The 20,927-nt window shown below is 38.7% G+C and overlaps 1 protein-coding gene across 1 annotated transcript; it reads right to left on the reverse strand.

The window, feature by feature from the left end:
* Positions 1-939: 939 nt before the first annotated feature.
* LOC4337001 (uncharacterized) lies at positions 940-20,090 on the reverse strand. Its single transcript, XM_015779470.3, is given in 49 exon segments — positions 940-1,532; positions 1,768-1,918; positions 2,005-2,236; positions 2,333-2,375; positions 2,377-2,544; positions 2,832-2,950; positions 3,032-3,196; positions 3,309-3,507; positions 3,611-3,993; positions 4,098-4,162; positions 4,263-4,307; positions 4,662-4,727; positions 4,819-4,884; positions 4,967-5,038; positions 5,167-5,241; positions 5,346-5,417; positions 5,515-5,586; positions 6,214-6,282; positions 6,369-6,440; positions 6,540-6,611; positions 7,016-7,087; positions 7,169-7,240; positions 7,555-7,626; positions 7,788-7,971; positions 8,342-8,492; positions 10,977-11,357; positions 12,376-12,526; positions 12,840-13,071; positions 13,161-13,371; positions 14,050-14,168; positions 14,253-14,435; positions 14,542-14,740; positions 14,895-15,274; positions 15,386-15,450; positions 15,552-15,596; positions 16,184-16,249; positions 16,337-16,402; positions 16,494-16,565; positions 16,686-16,760; positions 16,869-16,943; positions 17,040-17,111; positions 17,577-17,645; positions 17,735-17,806; positions 17,917-17,988; positions 18,385-18,456; positions 18,541-18,612; positions 19,017-19,139; positions 19,312-19,489; positions 19,965-20,090. Coding segments are annotated over 49 exon segments (6,231 nt in total). The 5' UTR covers positions 20,050-20,090; the 3' UTR covers positions 940-1,193.
* Positions 20,091-20,927: the final 837 nt, after the last annotated feature.

Below are 20,927 nucleotides of genomic sequence, written 5' to 3' on the forward strand. Positions count from 1 at the left end.
CATACAGTAGTACTAGTATATACAAGCACGGCAATTCTTCTGCAATCTGCATGCGAGCGCAGTGGCGACCATTTTGATTGACCGTATCGCTGAGCTCATCACACGCAGCCGACGCAGACGTTGCTGTCAGCTACAGTGAATACAAGAAGAAGCAACTTGTCCCAGATGCAATGCAATGCAACGCACGGCCAACGAGGCGCGGGGTTGGTCTCGATCAGCTCAGCAACATGTGCGCGCGGTTGTTGCGGAGCGGGGGGAGAGGGGGGTCGCCCTGCTCCCGTAGCCGCCGCGGCGCGAGGGGGGGATTATTGTCCGCATGCGGCCGTTGAAAAGGAAGGGAGTCTTTTGTGTGTGGCAAAAGGTGTGGCTCGTGCATGTGTAGCTTTTGACGCTTTGATCGCTGCAAAGCGAAATTATTCTCGGCCATCGAAGACGTTTCCTTACTGTATGCATATTGCATATGTTAGGTTATGAAAGTTTTTTAAAAAAAAGTTTTATCAAATAGATTAATACGTAATATATCACTTCACAAATATGTAACATCAAATTTGACTTCAATATATTGCAACGAAAAAAATAAAATTGATTATAAATATATGTTAACTACTTATAGTTTAAATAAAATTGACTATAAATATATGTTAATAGTATATATTTTACAATTTTTAGGGATTTTTTACACCTATAAAAGTTTTATGAAGTGATATATCATATATTAATATATATGTAATTCTTTTTTAAATTTTTGGTTTATTTGATTGACATGAAAATACCGAGAGGAAGACTTTAAAATCCACTAGCTGAAAATGGCAAATTGGTCTTGTAGCTTGTGGTGGACAAGCTGTAGAGCTGGAAAGATCATAGTTTGGTGATGATGGCGATGGCGATGGCCAATTTGGTTAGAAAGGGGCATGCATTCATGGAGTTTTGGAGTGGTAATTAAGCAGAATAATTCCTCTTGTGTATAAGTGAACAAATAAAATAGTCTATCATTATCCAAAAAAAATTCTATAGACAGTAGCACAGTGCACGGCCTGTACTTGGAAAGCAACTTTCACAGGCTGTCAGCCTCACGGACTGACAGTTTCGACACACAAAAAAATTATCTGCTCCTCGCAGAAGGGAAAGAATAACAAGTTGTCTGCCACTTTCAGTTTAAGGGGCAGTTGATCCAACGAAAATCACACGCCATCCTAGTCGACGGAGCTCAAGAACGGCGACGAGGTCCGCGGCGAGGCCGGTCCTCCCGGCGCCGAGCTCGACTGCCAGCTGACTTCGCTGTCCAAGTAGCTGGTGTCGCCGCCCTTGAGCTGCCACTCCGTGATGTAGCTCGGCTTCGTCACCACCTCCGGCGCCTCGACGTCGCCGGCGAGCATCGTCACGACCCTCGACATTGGCGGCCGCTGGTGAGGCGAGCCCTGGGTGCAGAGGAGGGCGACGCGGATGGCACGGAGCACCTCCTCCCGGTTGAACTCCTCGAGCTTTGGGTCTACGAGGCCCAGAGGGTTGTTGTTCTCGTACAGATCCCAGGCCTGAAAGTATTGAGACGCTCAAAATCAGAGGCAGGTTTAAATTATTTGTTTTGAACAAAAAAAAATTCATATGATGGCATGGCACGTGTGTTTCATATTATCAATATTTAGAAAAATGTTGGAGTATATTCTACTAATAACAAAGATCAATTGTCGAAAATAAACACGAAGACCATATTATATTGTTTTTCCATGGTCCATGGGTTAGGAGTTCATCATGAGCCACTGAGCTTACCCATTCGAAAATATAAATCTTGTCTTCTTCAAGCGCATCATCATAGTTTGGTCGGCCAGCTAAAATCTCCAATAAGACCACGCCAAATGCGAAGACATCAACTTTCTCAGTCATACGGCCTCTCATGGCATACTCAGGTGCAAGATAACCACTGGACAAAGGAGAGCCAAAAATCTCATTAGCTTTAGTACTCCGTAGTTTGTAAAGACAAAGGTGAGAAAGATGGAATGAACTTACAATGTACCAGCAACTTTCGTGCTGACATGCGTTTTCTTGTCATCATAAAGTTTGGCCAGCCCGAAATCTGAGATCTTAGGATTGAGATTGGCATCAAGTAAGACATTACTGGCCTTGATGTCCCTGTGAATAACACGGATGCTGGACTCTTCATGAAGATAAGCCAGACCTCTTGCAATGCCTAAGCATATCTCAAAACGTGCTGGCCAGTCAATGTTCAATTTCTCAGTTCCTGCAAATGAAGGGTTAAGCTTTTTAGCTCTCTATAGACTAATAATAAATCTGAGTTCACAGAATCTCAGCCATATCAAACTGAAATAACTTGTACCAAATAGTGCTTTATCAAGGCTTCCATTCTCCAAGTACTCATAAAACCAGCAGTGGATGTTTGCCTTCAAGGCAGCAACCATACAACTTCACAAGATTACGGTGTTGCACTCGAGATATAGTTTCTATTTCAGTCGCAAATTGTTGTTTCCCTTGATTAGATGTCTGAGATAGCTGTTTTACTGCCACTACCCTTCCATCAGTTAACTTACCCTGCATGGTAGAATTCACCAAAATGCAAGTTTCAGGTTTTGCAGTACTGAACATCTTTTGTAATGGATTCATTGGAATATATTTTCCAATTTATTAATAAGCATCCTTTATGTGCAGAAGAAAAAGCACAAAGAATCTAGTCATTTATGCATAACAGAAAGGAATTCATAAAATCATATACTATCTTTTAGCTGTACCCTTCTTATCTAGAAGTTAATTTATCTAGAACTTATTTCATAGGTAAATTTATAACCAATTCATAATCATGTATACTATAGATGAACGACCTTATAAACAGCCCCATATCCTCCTTCACCAAGGCGGTTGCTGAAATTAAAATTTTCAGTTGCAGACCTTAGTTGACCATAACTGAATACATTAGGTCTTCCAACAATACAGTACAGCTCTGCAACATAAAAAGGCATGTCAATCTATTAGCTTCCTTTTTGCTCGGTTAAGGATCCATTGAGCCTAGTATACCATGTACCTTGTTGCTCCAATGATAGCTTTCTCCTTTTCTGCATCCACAGAAAGATTGCAGCAAGTGCTACCAAACCAAAAACTGCCACACCAACTACAACTCCAACAATTACACCTGTTTTACTACTACTCTTCCTTTGTGCTGCAGCACTGCGCACCGTAGGGATGAAATCTAACAGGAAGACAAGAGAAAAGAATGTGATCTTACAATTAAATGCAATAGTTGACCCCAGAATATAAATCATAATCATATTGAAACCATGATTCGTAGTTAAGGGGAGTACTTGGTTTTAAACTCAGAGCCGAGATAGAGGGCCCATAGTAGCCTTGAGCAGGAATGCAGCAAGTGCCCTTGCCAGCCCAGAAGAGATGAATCTCAACAAAGTTTTTGGTGACAGGGATGAGGTACTGCTTCTTAACAGCAGTGTAAGATTTACCGCCTGTGGCCTTCCTGATGTCAAAGTTCCTCTCCTTACGTTCGCCCTGCACCAAAAACAAGAGATAATCATGACTTGATTATAAGCTAAAGTATACTTTATCTTTTTGCCGGGTAAAAGTATACTTTATCAGCTAGGCTGGAACCTACCTGGATATATATATCAAAAACCCTTCTCCCTAAGCTCTTCCAAGACTTTGTATCTTCGAACTCAATCTCTGCAAATTGAAGTGTGACAGTATAGTTTCCATTCTCAAGTCCAATACCATAGTATCGTAAAGATGATGGTGACAGCCTTGCAGTTTGGAACAGTTCTGGATCCAGTGTGCTCTGAAACTGGCGTGAGCTGTTGAATATGTAAATTCCGTTTGATGGTGCATCCATGAACTTTCCAATATTGCTAACACCCCATTTTGTCTCTCCTGTAACATAATATTGTGCAGCTCCAAGACTGACACCATCAGCTTGATACACGTAATTATCCGAGCCTGATATGGATCTGTTGCTACCACAATTCACAGCAAAGGAGGCAGCTGGAAGCAAATTAGATCAATAAAAATTAGTACTGGGTAAGTAGATATGTGGTTGCAGATAACATGCATCTCAAGTAAGCACATTCAAATGGCTGAAGGCTCACAATGTGGAGAACCAAGAAAGCAGGGCGTGTTTCTCTGAAGGCACTCCAGCCCTGAAGGTAAGACACTACAGATGAAAAACATCAACATTTTCGATCGAAATTAGAAGCTGAGAGAATCTGGATTTATGCTTGAGTTTGTGAGAAGAAATTCGAATATGGATGCACCTGTTATTGGAATTATCGAGCACAAAATTGTTTGCCACCAAATTCCTAAAAAGAATAAACAATATTAGAATTAAAAAGGCTTCCTCATACTTCATACTTTCATAGAATAAGAGCATTTTTGGTCTTCCTTGAAAAAATGAACTTAAACTATAAAAATTGAATCATATGTGGTGTATTCTTGTGGTAAATTGTAAGTTTAAGTTTCACTTCCATGAAGAACCTGAAATCATAGGTGGCCTATAGATGATAGATCCAAAAAATTTGTGAATGACTTACAAGCAGGATGCATCAAATACAGCTTTCAGATACACCAAATGATCATATGCATTTACTAAGCATAATACACTGGTTCACTAGTCTAACATGTAATTAATGAACGTTTCAGAAGTTCTTACTTACAATTGTAAATTCTTCTCATTTGCCCAAGAAGGAAAATTTCCTGAGAGCTGGTTGTAAGAAAAATCTCTGCAAACAGGGAGATACCAAATCATCATTAGGAAAAAAAAAACAACTCTTCATTTTGTTGTTCAGACAAATTTTGATCATATGAACATACAAAGTTGTAAGTGAAGGTCCTTTTGAGCTTGGAAGGCTTCCTGAAAGACTATTGTTCCCAAGAAATCTGATTGTGCAAAACTTGCAAACATTAGCAAGACACATAAATAGGTCTTTGGTTTTAAGAAAGAAGGCAAGATAATCCATACAAGAAGTTGAGCGAATTCAAACCCAACATGGCTTCTGGTACTTGACCAGTGATATTGTTAAAACTCAAATCCCTGTAATAGTAAAAAATAAAAGAGATGAGAAAGAGGTCATCACTCAATGCATGGTCCATAGCAATAGATTTAAAATGTCTTGCACAAATGGCGCTTTAATAAGTTTATTGTATAAATAAAATGCTTACAGTAATTTTAAACTTGCAAACTTCGAAAAGTCTATCGATGCAAGATTATCAGATATCTTACAGTTCCTCAAAACCCTGCATAGAAAGATGTTATGCGCTGTAAGGTCTAACAACTTGGTTCGAATTACTAATACTATGCGCTGAGCGCTGTAGTTTAGGTCATGAAAAGTTATACGTACAGTATGCTCAAAGATGTCATGTTACTGATGAATGCCAGTGAAGAGCTTCCATTTTCAATATCACCGATTCGTCTGCACCATATAAACTGATTATTCAATTTTCCCCTAAAAATACATTGTATTTAAAGAATGATGTATACCACATTTATTGGCAACAGTAGGCACTTACAAGTTAGTTAGTTGGACAAGTTTAGAAAGAGTAGCTGGAATTGAACCTTGAAAAGAATTGCCCTGAAATCGCCTATAAATTCATAGCTGTAATTAGTCATTTAGATAAAAAAAATTCTTTACTGATACTTTAAACTAGTAGTGATAGAAGGAAGATATCAACTCTTTGGTAAAAAAAAAACAAAAGAAAGTAAACTCATGAAGCTAAAGCACAACTTCTTTTATGCTGAAAACAGGAATACTGTAAAAGAGGTTCAGTGCTGACTAGTGACTAATACTAGCTAGTACCTTTCCAATTAGAACCCCTCTCTTCATGAATAGCGAGAGAAGAAAGATGCATTGTTTACTAATTCTCAACCACCACTAAACTTACATAAAGGGCCCCCTAGAAGGTGACTCAGCACAGTCAATTAAAAAGCTACTCTAGAAACGAGAAAACAATCCTCTTTTAAAAATCACACTGAGCCAAGTAGGCTTAAAAATGCATCTCATGTTAGCACCTACTTCAAGTTTCCTCAGTATAAAGTCTGACTTGAAGGTAGTTATAGAAAACAATATGACCATATTATTTGAAACAATATGAGAAATGTAACAACGCCCCTATTATCTTCACCATTTTAGGTTAGATCACTGTTGATTGAAAGGTGACTAATAGCAATCTTAAAGGCATATTCCTGAGGTTCCAGAAAAAAAATCTTACAAGTCTGTTAAATTCCAGCTCCCGATATAATCTGGTATTTTCCCAGTAAAATTATTATCTGATGCCCACCTAAACAACGAAAAGGATATACAACCCATAAGATTTAATGGTATGGGAGATTAATTTCAATAAGAATACGTATATTAGAGGCCTACAATTTTTCCACTTTTGTAAGCTTGGAAAATGATGATGGTAGCTCACCACTTAAGCCAGCACTGTCAATGTACCTACAATTGAGGGATACAAATAGCAGAAAAATTGAGCTGAGAAGCCCAAGAAAATAAATGTTTTGGTAAAAGAAAAGATGAAGTCTTGAATAAACCTACAATCCCGTAAGTTTGTCCAGGTTCCCCAGTTCTGAAGGAAGGGGGCCACTAAAATTGTTTGAGCCCAAACCCCTGTAAATATACCCCAAAAAAGGACTCATGTCAGGCACATAAAATCGTTTGTTTGAATTTATATTCTAGGAAGAATGGACAGTATCAGAGTAGTAGTTCTTAACTGAGTTTAACTTCAATACTCAAATAAAAGAATATGACAACAGATGAATATGTCATTTCTACTTTAACTCGGAATTTTGGAAACCCTTCATTGAATAGTGTAAACATGAGGAAATTGACATATGTATTAAATTTATATATGATGCTTCATCTCATGATTTTTAAGAGTAAAACTTAAATATATTCAGTGGGAGAGTCAGAGTACAAAAGATAGGTAAGTTTTGTTGTTTATTCATTACTAGAAATCTAGTGCATTTGTAAGATGAAACAGGGCCACGAAATAATGTAAATATAGTTCTTACAATGATATGAGATTCGTAAGGTTACCAAACTCCTTTGGAATAGATCCAGACAATGCATTGATGCCAAAATTCCTTATGTCCAAGGGAGAAAATGTCAGATGATTTGAAAACAAAAGTATCTAATAAAACAATGTTTTGAGCTATAAATATCACATGTACTGCATAGCTGTCAACTCCCCTATGAATGATGGAATAGGCCCAGTCAAAATATTTTGTCCTAAGTTCCTGTAACAATATAAAATCAATATGGTAAACGTCAGTTTTGTTGAACATTAGAAGGAGATGTTTCTATTCCCTCCGTGATTAAATTTGCAGTGGAACCCAACTATTATAACTAAATGTAAAGAACGCTGAAAGAAATATTCCTTAGTCACGGTAGCAGATGATGGACGGTAATCACTAAACTGAAAATTGAACTCTGTAACTATTCTCTAAAAGCACTGAAAAGAAATATGACAGGAATAGCAAAACTAGAACGCTTCAAATTAGCAATGCTTTGGATCATGACCATTCCATGAAAGAAAGCTGACAGTTCATACAGATTGGTCAAGCGGGTGAGGTTCCTCAGCTCTTCTGGTATCGGCCCAGACGCATCCATGGCGTATATCTTCCTGCATGAGCAAGTACATCGTTAGCTTCCGCCATTCTCAACTTACGCACTGACATCGTTGGTAAAAATGCCGGAACGGCCAAGCGACCAACCAGCGCAAGAACCAGCATGCGCGTTGCAAGCTAGGCAATCCGTCGAACACCTCGCGTGCACGCCACTTACAGCTTGGTGATGTGGCAGACGGTGCCGTTCTGGTCGGTGCAGTCGCAGGTGATGGCCGGGTTGAAGCTGTCGTCTTCCGTGGAGGAGCCGTCCGTGGCGCGGCCGGTGCAGGGGTCGCCGGTGATGTTCCATGACGGCTGCGCCTTCTGCCCGAGCTTGGCGAACACCGCGTTCAGCGCCGCCGCTGCAAAATCCACATCAGAAACGGGTTCACATCCCAAGTTCCCAACCGTTAATAAGCCACGACTGGGTACTCCTGGACCGTCCGATGACACAGCACGTGCCGATCGGACGGCCAAGAATCAATCACAGCAAAGCAGATATGGACGATAGATGAAGTACCAGGTGTCAAGACATGAAGACAATGAACAACAACAAACAAAAAGAAAACCAAACAAACAGAATTATTTTCGTGAATACCAAATGAACAGATTGTTTGAACGAATTTCAAGGCAATTTATCAGTTATCTCAGAGTTCCAAAAAAATAATAATAAAGAGATTAAGAGATAACATTTTCTTTTTATTCAGGATCAAAACAGACGTGATCGATTACCTTCAGTGGGATCAGTCCTCGTGGTCGGTGCCTGCTGAGCCTGAGCAACCGCTGCTGCAAGAAGCAGCAGGATGATGAGCAACACAGAGCCATGGAGGTGTATCTGCCTCCTCACCCTCGACCTGATGAACCTCCTCATCTCTCTCTCTCCTTAATTGAGCCGTTAATCGCCTCTCTCGATCTCCACCTACACAAGGCTCCTCCAAGCAGCTGCTCAATCAGATTTCTGCAAGAATAATGCAGCACGTCGTATATTTACAGGATGCAATTTCTGCGTGCAGGCGCAGTGCCCAACTTGTTTAGTTCATGCCGCGACAAAACTGCTGCCTGCGGGCCTGTTTGGGGAGCTTCTAACTGCTACAGCTTCTTTCAGAATCTCTAGCCCCCTAAATAGTCCAGATTGTCAACCAGATTCTCACATTCTGTAGCTGTAGAATCTAGAAAATAAACTAAAATCTAGAAGTTGAAACAACTACCTCCTCCACATTCTCAGAAGAGCAGATTTTCAGAATCTTACCCTCCCCAAATAGGCCTGCCTCTGCCTACTAGCGTACGACGGTAGTACGAGTCGCACGACACACGTGCGCGGTTGTTGTATGCAGGATTAGTCCATAATCCATTATTTTATAGAGAGAATTTTCAGTTTTCACGGTGGTCTTTTGCGCGCTCTCTCCGTGCAGCCGCCGCGGGCATGTAGGACTAGGAAATTGACCACGTTGTTTTGTGGGCGCTCGCGTGTGTAGCAGCTCTGAGCATTTTGATACTTTGTTGTTGAGTATAGGAAATGGTCTTCGTATAGCTCGTTTGACGACAATGGCGCATTGGTGCCGTTAAGGGGAAAAAAAAAGAAGTGCACTCATTTATCGTTATCCCTCTAATCGAAAATATAATAACCTACTCCTTCTGTCCCATAAAAAAACAAATCTATAACCGGATATGATATGTTCAAATTCATAGTAGTGTCAGATCCGGTACTATATCGTTTTTTTATGGGACAGAGATAGTAGGATCAAATGAGACAGACTACTACTCTATTCGTTCCAAAATATATCACATATGTCTAAAATATTTTATATTTTAGGACAGAGGGAGTGAGTACTATGATATACGAATCTATACAGAGATATACTTGTAGTAATAAAATATATTATATTTAATTTTAGGTTACTATGTTTTGGAATGAAGGGAGTAGAGTTTTGAGTTGACAGTTTACTAATCTTCCTCTTTCAACATGAAAGAAACTAATCTAAGCAAAACATGAGCGATTGAACGGGCATATCTGTTTACACGTGATGGATGACACTTGAACAGAGGGGGCAAAGCGTGTGTGGAACTGGAACAGAGGCGAGCTTACTAGGCAGAGTATTAAGCACGCACGGCACAGATATACTGTATACAGTTGTCGTGGGCTGTCTCGCCGGTCCACTTGCGCTGGGAATTCGGGCTAATATAGAGCCCGTATTTACGGAGGAAAAGTTCACATTGAATCCCTTAAAAACATGCCAAATCTAATTTGCAGAGAGAATCCCTTATATACCACTCCAAATTAATCGGTTCCCTTATATGCCACTTCAAATTGGCTTCTCCCTTTTATGCCACCGGTTCAAGTTTATCCTCCCTTTTATGCCATTGCCGTCACTCCATCGTCAGTTGACCGTTAATTTTATAGTACAAAAACGCATTTGCCCTTGAGAGTTGGTATACAACCAATAATAAGTATTTGAATACTAATATAGCTACTGGATACAAACATATGAAAATTGATATTTTTTTCATCACATGCAATTTTATCCATCACCATCACAATAAATTTTCAATAAAAGCATGAAACATGCAGTTTTCCAACAATATTTTTCGGCCCTCTTTGTTTAGGCTTAGGCTTATTGACTTAGACTTTTAAGTCAGCTTAGTGGCTTATATGACTTATAAGCCGGTGGATTTAATGTCCTAAGTTTAGTGGTTGAGTCATACATCTACCTCACATAAGCCAAAAAAAGCTTCTTCAACCTAGCTTTTGGCTTAATAGTGTTAGAGTGGCTTATGGCTTCAAAAAAGCCAAACGGAAAAGCTGCTTGTTTGTTTAGACTTATAAACCAACTTATAAGTCGAAAAGTCTAAGCCTAAACAAAGATAGCCTTATTAATACAAAGAGCATTTTCACTGGTTCTAACAAAATTTTGTTCACTCAAAAAGGATTTAAAATAAATTAGTTATGATTTTTTTGAAGTTTATATATTTTTTTAGTTGAGAGGGCATATTGGTCATTTACCAAAAAAACTAACGTTTGACTAACAGTCAACTAACACTGTAGTGCTGGGAGTGGTATAAAAGGATGGAAAAACTTGAATCAGTGGCATATAAGAGAGAAGCTAATTTTGAGTGGTATATAAAGGAACTAATAAATTTCTAGTGGCATATAAGAGATTCTCTCTAATTTGTATGTCTTGACCGGAAAACCGTGTGAGATAACTCCCTAATTATTAAAACCGGTACAATCTATCTCCCCCCGTGGTTTTGAGCAGCGGTTTTATTTCGAGTCCCTAAAAAACCAACGTATTTTGACGCTATTATCTGCCCGTTTCTTGAGAAGTTTGATCCGAACCAAGCACCGGCGAGCAGCGGCGCGAAGCCGTCACCTGCCTTCGTCGACGACGGAGCTCAAGAACGGCGACGACATCTTCGGCGAGGAGGTGGCCCTCGGCGGCGGCGGCGCCGAGCTCCACTGCCCGTTGGCGGCGCTGCTGCTCGTGGACGAGGAGCCGGTGGTGGTGGTGGTGGTGCCGCCGCCCTTGATCTGCCACTCCGTGATGTAGCTGGGCTTCGCCGCCACCTCGCCCACCTCAGCGTCGCCGGTGAGCATCGCCACGACCCTCGACATGGACGGCCGCCGGTGAGGTGAGCCCTGGGTGCAGAGGAGGGCCACGTGGATGGCGCGGAGCACCTCCTCGCTGTTGAATTCTGTGAGGTTTGGGTCTACGATGTCAAGGGCGCGTTCGCTCTCGTACAGCCTCCAGACCTGAAAGTATTGAGATGGTAAGTTCAGAAATTTCCAGTGTTATTTTTGAGGCCAAAATCAGATTTGCATGTTTCCACCATAAGATATGCAAAAAAAAAAGAAAGAAAAAAGATATGCAAGCGATTTACTGTAAAGTGATTGAAATTTGACATTTCCCTCAAAAAAAAAAGAAAAAGAAAATATATGCAAGCGATTTACTGTAAAGTGATTGAAATTTGACATCTTGTACTATTCAGTACTAAAATACTCCCTCCGTCCCTAAATATTTGACGCCGTTGACTTTTTTAAACATATTTGACGGTTCGTCTTATTCAAAAAATTTAAGCAATTATTAATTATTTTCCTATCATTTGATTCATTGTTAAATATACTACTACTACTTAAGTTTTTTTTTAATAATATTCACAAAAGTTTTTGAATAAGATGAATGATCAAACATGTTTAAAAAAGTCAACGGCGTCAAACATTTAGGTATTGTTAGGATAATGGAATAGGGAAATGATTTCCTACCTATTAAAAGGTATCTTTTAAATCCTAACCATTCATTCTCCCTCTTCCATTTAATCCTAACCCTTCATTCATTTTCCAATCCCAATCCCATCCTCCATTTCCCATTATTTAAACACACCCTTAGGGAAGGAGGGAGTATGTCATAATCAAGCAATGGTGATAAAAACCACCAAATTGTGTTAAATAGTTAAAGCACCATGTAGAGTAGATTAAATCTTGCGGTTGCATATTTGATGAAGTAACATGGGGATTCGGCTGCAGTTTTGTACATAAAAATGTGAAAAATCTAGAGTGTGCCAAAACTATGGTTAGATGGTATAATTATGCTTGAGGTAGAACTCCTGCTCTTTTTTCGCTAAAAAAAAGAGGGTATAATTGAAATGTCATGGTGGCATGAGTGCGTGACAACTTTATATTATCAATTTTGAGTATAAATATAAGAGTATATCGTTCAAATAATACAAAGATCAGACCGAGAATTCATCGCCTTGAGCTAGGGAGAGCTTACCCATTCGAAAATATAAATTTTGTCTTCTTCAAGCACATCATCATAGTTTGGCCGGCCAGCTAAAGTCTCCAATAAGACCACGCCAAATGCAAACACATCAACTTTCTCAGTCATATGTCCTCTCATGGCGTACTCAGGTGCAAGATAACCACTGGAAAGAGCCAAAAAAACATCATTACCTTCACATGTATTAAAAAAAAATAATATGTAAACTGCTTATGTAATTTGACATTATGTAAGGGGTTTGTATGCAAGTTTGCTTATTAAAATCAGATTGTGTGCTGAGTAGGGCACAACCGCACAGCAAATCCCCAAATGAGCAAATGATGCAGTATAAACACAAAGGTGGCAAAGGCAGGAAGGTCTTTTTTTTGCCCCTTAAGAGGATGTCCTCTTATTTCTTGCATGCCATTAAAATAGTTATTTTTTTTAAAAGAAAAAATGCAAAGATGGAATATACTTACAATGTACCAGCAACTTTTGTGCTAACATGAGTCATCTTGTCATCATAAAGTTTGGCTAGCCCGAAATCCGAGATCTTAGGATTGAGATTGGCGTCAAGTAAGACATTGCTGGCCTTGATGTCCCTGTGCACAACACGGATGCTTGACTCTTCATGAAGATAAGCCAGACCTCTTGCAATGCCCAAGCATATTTCAAAGCGTGCTGGCCACCCTATATGTAATTTCTCAGTTCCTAGAAATACAGGATTGAACTTTTATGTTTCTATCTACTAACAATAAATTATCAGAATCCCAGTTGCATCAAAATGAAATAAATTGTACCGAACAGTGCTTTATCAAGGCTCCCATTCTCCATATACTCATAAACCAGCAGTGGATTATTGCCTTCAAGGCAACAACCATACAACTTCACGAGATTACGGTGTTGCACTCGGGATATAGTTTCTATTTCAGTTGCGAATTGTTTTTTCCCTTGATGAGATGTTTGAGATAGCTGCTTCACTGCCACTATCCTTCCATCCATTAGCTTACCCTGCAAGGTTGCATTCACCAAAATGCCAGCTTCAAGTATTTGCAATGCTGAATATCTTTTTTATTTGAGTAAATTTCATAAAACCTCACCTATTATGGTCTCAGTCGCATAAAACCACAGGGATTTTGACATATGGCACATAACCCTATGTCTTATGGTCCTAGAGATTCACAAAACCACACTATTGATTACTTTGACTTTGATTCTACCATATTTTTGAGTTCTACAATCACATCTCAAAATTATGAGGATTTTATCTATTATATAAATGTTACATCCGTTTTCTTTATTTTAATATAGGAGTATGTCAAATGGTTAACAGTGTGGTTTTATGAAACTGTAAGACTATAATACCCGGGGTTATATGTCGCGTGCCAAAAGCCCTACAGTTTTGTGTAACTTGATCATAATAGGTGGGGTTTTATTAAATTTACCTTTTCTATTTTATAATGGATAAACTGGCATATCCCCCCCCCCAAAAAAAAAAATTACTACATATGCATCATCTAAGCACAGGAATAGAAAGCACAACGAATCTAGCCATTGTGCGTAACAGAAAGAATCAGTACAATCATATGTATCTTTTAGCTATACAATACCCGTGTACTTGTCTATATGTTAATAAATTGATTTCATAGGTAAAACTTTCATGTTCATATATAATATAAATGAACTAACCTTATAAACTGCCCCATATCCTCCTTCACCAAGACGGTTGCTGGAACTAAAATTTTCAGTTGCGGACCTTAGTTCACCATAACTGAATATATTAGGTCTTCCAACAATACTGTACAGCTCTGCAAACACGAAAAGGTACATCAATTTATTAGCTTCCTGTTTGCTCGGTTAAAGATATATTGTTGGCCTAGTGTGCCATGTACCTTGTTGCTCCAGTGATAGCTTTCTCCTTTTCTTTCTCCAAAGAAAGATTCCAACAAGTGCTACCAAACCTAAAATTGTCACACCAATTGCAACTGCAACAATTACAACTGTTTTACTAGTACTACTGTTTTGTTCTGCCACGTTACCAATTGTAGGGGTGAAATCTAACAAAAAAAGTTCACCTGTTAGAAAAAAAAATGCAATCTTACAATGGAATGCAACAGTTAACCCTAGAAAATACATCGTTTTCATACTGGAACCATGATGATTTGTAGTTAAGGGGAATACTTGGGCTTAAACTCAGAGCTGAGATAGTGGGCCCATAGTATCCTTGAGTAGGAATGCAGCAAGTTCCCTTGCCAGCCCAGAAGAGATGAATCTCAACGAAGTTTCTGGTGACAGAAACGATATAATCCTTCTTAACTGCAGTGTAAGATTTACCACCTGCTTCCTTCTTGATGTCAAAGTCCTTCTCCTTACGTTCACCCTGCACCAAAAACAAGATGAAATTAATTCTTGAGCTGATTATGAGCTAAACCGAAAAGTGCAGTTTATTTTTTTAAGCGAAAAAAAGGAATAATCTATAAGCTTTTCCAAGGCTGTGTCTTCAAACCCAAATTCTGTGTCAAACCTTAACCTACCTGTACATATATATCGAAAACCCTTCTCCCTCGGCTTTTCCAAGACTCTGTATCTTCAAACCCAAACTCTGCAAATTGAAGTGAGACTGTATAGTTTCCATTCTGAAGTCCAATACCGTAATATCTTAAAGATGATGGCGACATCCTTGCAGTTTGGAACAATTCCGAATCTAGCGTGGCCTGAAACTGGCGCGCGTTGTTGATTATGGTAGTTCCATTTGGTGTGTCCATGAACTTTCCAACGTTGCTAATACCCCATGTCAAAGGTTCTGTAACATGATATGATGCAGCTCCAAGATTGGTAGCATCAGCTTGATAGCTGGAATTACGTGAGCCTGATATGAATCTGGTGCTACCACAGTCCACAGCAAAGGAGGCAGCTGCAAGTAAGATCAATTAGTATTAGTATTGACGAAAGAAATCTGCGGTTGCAGATATCGTGTTTCTACAGTAAAGAACATTCTTCATATTGCAAAAGGTGAAAGGCTCACAATGTGGAGAACCAAGAAAGCACGGAGTATTTTGCTGAAGACACTCCAGCCCCGAAGGTAAGGCACTGTGGATGCAAAATATCAACATTTTTAATTCAAAATAGAAGCTGAGAAAACGCTGTAATTATTCTCGAGTTATCAAGGAGAAATTCAAAGGTGGGTGCACCTGTTATTGGATATATTGACCATGAAATTGTTTGCCACCAAATTCCTAAGTAGAATAAACAATACTAAGATTAAAAGGCTTCCTGTAATTCATAATTCCAAGCATATTTGGAGCTTGTCTGCTCTAGGTTGGACAAAAATAAACTTAAGATGGCGATTGTAGCAGGACTGCGGCAAGGTATCGTGGGTGCCGGCCTGTAGATTCTGTGGCTGCTGCTGTGTATTGCTGTGTTGTAGTGTGGTGTCTGTAGTTTAGCAGCTTGGCCTGTTGCCAGTGTTTAAAGACACGGATACTGGAAGCTCTGTAAACTCTGTTTCTACCCCTCTTAATAAACTTCGGCGGGTGTTCGCTGGCTCGTTGAAAAATAAACTCAATCTATAAAAAAAAGGATTTGTTTTTGTGCTAAGTTGTAAGATTAATTCTTGTTTCCATGAAGAATCTGAATCACAGGTGGCCTATAGATTCTAGATCCAACAATTTTGTGAAGACTTACAAGCTAGATACATTAAAATACACCTTTCAGATTTATCAAATACACCTAACATGCCCAGCTTACAAAACCTAACATAGGTCAAACATGTCCTTGTTTTTGCTTAAATTAGTTAATGGATGTTTCAGAAATTGGTACTTACAATTGCAAATCTTCCTCACTAACCCAAAAAGGGAAATTTCCTGAAAGCTGGTTGTAAGAAAAATCTCTGCAGAAATTAAAATGCCAAATTGTCATTAGAGATAAATTAAACACCTCCTTTTGTTGTTCAAATAAATAGATCACATATGCATACAAATTTCTCAATGAACGTATTTTTGAGCTTGGAAGGCTTCCTGTAAGATTATTATTTCCAAGAAATCTGATCACGTAAAACTTGCAAACATTAGCAAGATAAACAAATAACCCTTATATTCCAGGAAATAGGCTTTGGAAGGCAAGATAATCCATACAAATAGCTAAGAAAATTCAGATTTAACAAGGTTTGTGGTACTTGGCCAGTGATATTGTTAAAACTCAAATCCCTGTAATATTAAGAACAAATTGAGAACAACCAGAGGTCAGTGCATGATCCATAGAAATGCATCCAATATCTTGCACAAAATACACTTGACTATAGTCTAGTATAGAAATAAAAATCTTACAGTAAGGTTAAACTTGCAAACTTCGAAAAGTCTATTAATGCAAGACTATCAGATACCATACAGTTCCTCAAAATCCTGCATAGAACGATAAAACTTAAGTATAGGATTTAACAAATTGGTTTGCACCACAGTAAAATCTGAATAGTAGTTTAAGTAGTTAATTAAGTGAACAAATTTAAATACAGGGTATTCAAAGATGTCATGTTACTGATGAATGCCAGTGAAGATGAGCTTCCACTTGCTATATCGCCAATTCGCCTGCACCACAGAAATAGATTATTTGTTTTTCCTATGATGAAACCTTTGATATTTAAGAACGGTGTATAACTATTATTGCCAGCAGTAGGCACTTACAAGTTTGTTAATTGGACAAGATTAGAAAGATTAGCTGGAAGTGGACCTTGAAAAGAATTTCCTTGAAACCGCCTACAGATTCATAGATGTAGTTTGTCATTTAGATTATCATTTATTTAGTGATACATTAAACTAGTAGTGTCTCAACTCTAGTAAAACAAAAGGAGGAAAACTTTGCGTAGTTAAAATTACAACTTCTTTTACAGGGAAACAGATTCAATGCTTATACTAGCACCTTATTCAAAACTAGCACCAATATCTTTATGAATGGCGACAGAGGAAAGATGCATTGTTTATTAGTGCTCTCTGAGGATATATTAAATAAAGAGACCTCAGCACAGCCAAGGTATACTCTAGAAATCTCTTAAAGAATAGAAGTCAGGTACAAAATATTGTTTTTTCTCTCAAACTAAAGCTCAGTTTGTGTAAAACTGTAGCAGAATTTACCCATATTCTTTTAAACTATATAAAAAAAGGTTAACTTCCCTATTTTCTTGATTATTTTTATCATGAACAAAAGCTAAATACCAATCTTACAGGTCTGTTAAATTCCAGCTCCCAATATAATCCGGTATTTGCCCAGTAAAATTATTATCCGATGCCCACCTGAACAAGTAAAAGATACAGGACATAAGATTTAATTTATGGAATGGAACATTAATGTCAGCTATACCAAATATTTTGTAAGTTTATACAATATTTTCATTCTTGTAAGCTTGGATAATGATGATGGTAGCTCTCCACTTAAGCCAGCACTGTCAATGAACCTGCAATTGAGAGATACAAATAGCAGAACACATTAGGCTGAATAGTCCAACAAAATAAAATGTCTTCGTAGAAAAAAGAACAAAGTGACAAATTATTTGTTGAAACACACAATTCCTCAAGTTTGAACAGGCTCCCAAGTTCTGAAGGAAGGGAACCACTAAAATTGTTTGAGCTGAAACCCCTGAAAATAAGCCCAGAAAATTTCCATGTCAGCCACATAAATCTGTATTAGAATTTATATTCTAGGAAGAATTAACAGTCAGCTGTCAGCATATCTATCCTTCCAACTGAGTTTAACTCCAATAACCAAATAAAATAATTTCACAAAAAATGAATATGCAATTTGTTTTTTCACTCAGAATTTCGGAATCCTCGATTGAATATCATAAACATGGGGAAATTGCCATGTATTCTCGAATTATATGTTTCACTAATTCACTGCTAATGTAAATGATTGTTACGCAGTTAAAACATTCAGGGTCAGAGTACAAAAGATAAAATTATATTATGAGCTTTTCAATATAGTAGAGCTGTATGATGAACTAGGTTCACGAAGTAATGTAAGTATAGTTCTTACAGGGATACGAGATTTGTAAGGTTACCAAGCTCCTTTGGAATAGATCCAGATAATGCATTGATGCCAAAAGTCCTAGTGTGTTCAAGAGATAAAATGTGAGACTTACTGCAAAACAGATGAATTTAATGTAATTATGTTTTGAGTTCTGAATCTCACATGTACTGCATAGCAGCCAACTCCCCAATGAACGATGGTATAGTCCCTACCAAAAAATTATGTGATAAATTTCTGAAACAAGACCAAATCAGATATCGACAATATTAGTTTTATTGAATATCCAAAAGAGATGTTTTTTGAGTTTTTAGATGATTATTTGAGTTCTAAGTTCCATGGCATTATTGAATTTGGTGTTGAGCTTGGCAACTCTTTTTAAGTTACAACAATAGCCTATAATAAATAGTAGCCATCATAACAAATGATGGTAATCAGTAACCCCAACTGAACTTTGTAGCAATCCTCTACAGCTCTACTGAAATGAGATCTGATGGGGAGACTAAAACAAGAGCGTGCAATCTTTGGCAAAATATAAAGTCGTGTGGAGAATGCACTATCACACAGCAAACTACCCCAAATTCCTGGCAGAAAAAAAAGTCCCAAAAACTAATTAACCATGCTCTATGTTTGAGCAATGCCTTGGAAGTTGGAGCACGGCCACTCCACGTAAGAAATCCGAGAGTTCATACAGATGGGTTAAATGTGTGAGGTTCCGCAGCTCTCCTGGTATCTGGCCAGTTGCATCCTTGTCATATATCTTCCTGCGTCAGCACGTAATGTGTTAGCTCCGCCTTCTCATCAGATAAGAGGAAAAATAACTGAATCACACGATCAACACTTTTCAGTTGGAATGGTCAGAGACACTAGCGCAAGAAGGTGCGCGCATTGCAGGCTAGGCAATCCGTCGAACACCTCGTGTGCGTGTACACTTACAGCCCGGTGATGTGGCACACTGTGTTGTTCTGGTCGGAGCAGTCGCACTTGATGGCCGGGTTGATGCTGGAGTCGTTGATGTCGGTGCTGTCCGTCGCCGCGCCGCTGCACGGATCGCCGGTGGTGTTCCATTCCGCCTTCTGGTCGAGCTTCTCGAACACAGCCTTCAGCGCCTCCGCTGCAAAACGCCACGTCAAGAGAGAACTTATGAGCAAACGGTCGGCTGCTCCTCGACCGTCCGATTGCCCGGAACAGAGCAGATCGGACGGCTAGGAAACCAGGAGCAAGCGCAGGACAACGTAGGTCAACTCTGAAGCGTCCAGAAACTCTAGAACAGATTACAGGTCGCCTCAGTCACAAAAAAGAAAGAGAGAAAAATATTACAGGTCGCCTGATCTGGATCGCGATTTCGCAAGTGCGTTTACGTTAAGAAAAAAAAATTCTAATGCAGAAATTCAGCTCAGTGTGCAAACGATAGAAGATTCACTGATTCAGGAGAAGTCAGACACAGTTAAAAAAAAAACAGAGATGGCAAAAAACAGCCGGAATTCAGGAAGGAAAAGAGGAAACCAAAAACGTATTGATTTAACTGAATTTCGAGATAGCTCCATCGTCGGAGATAACAGTTTTGAAAAAAAGAGAGAATCTTCTACCCTCAATCCGATCAGTCGTCGCCGTCGGTGCTTTCTGAGCCTGAGCAACCGCTGCAAGAAGCAGCAGGAGCACAGAGAGAGCCATGGGAGCCGAATCACTGTGCTCTCATCGATCAACCTCACTCTTCCTCTCTGCCTCTGATCCTCTACCTAATCTTTAGCTCTCAGACTACCACCCTCCATTGACTCCTGAAGTCTTCTGAGAACACTGATTGTGATAGACAGAAAGTTGAGACGTGATTATGATAAGACAGACACGGTTGAGATAGCAGAAGGGGAACATATGCATGCGCAAGGACCAACTTGTTCATCTCTTCATATCACCATTCACGCCGTGTTTAGTTCCAAAGTTTTTCTTCAAACTTTCAACTTTTTCATCACATCAAAACTTTTCTATACACACAAACTTCCAACTTTTCCGTCACATCGTTCCAATTTTAACCAAACTTTCGATTTTGGTGTGAAATAAACATAGCCTCAGACAACAGCATACAAGTACTCCCTCCGTCCCCTAATATAAGGGATTTTGATATTTTACTTAGACTGTTTGATCACTCATCTTATTAAAAAAATAAAATTATTATTTATTTTATTTGTGACTTACTTTATTATCCAAAGTGCTTTAAGCACAACTTTTCGTTTTTTATATTTGCACAAAATTTTTTAAATAAGACGAGTGATTAAACATTAAAAAAATAGTGAATATCCCTTATATTAGAGTACAAAGGAGTGGTACATAGTACTCCTACAAACCAATAGTCAATTTGTGCAATGTACAAGATGTTGAAACAACTGTTAGTACTCCATCTCTTAAATAATACTTCCTCCATCCCATTTTGATCATCACCTAAGAGCAAGTTTAATAGTATAGCCAACTATTGGCTCCAAATCATCTATAACCAATTTAATAGCCAATTCATATAATAGTTATCTATAAAATATACTACAAAATTAATATCTAGT

This window comes from Oryza sativa, chromosome 4, assembly GCF_034140825.1.
Source record: "Oryza sativa Japonica Group chromosome 4, ASM3414082v1".
Lineage (NCBI taxonomy): Eukaryota > Viridiplantae > Streptophyta > Magnoliopsida > Poales > Poaceae > Oryza > Oryza sativa.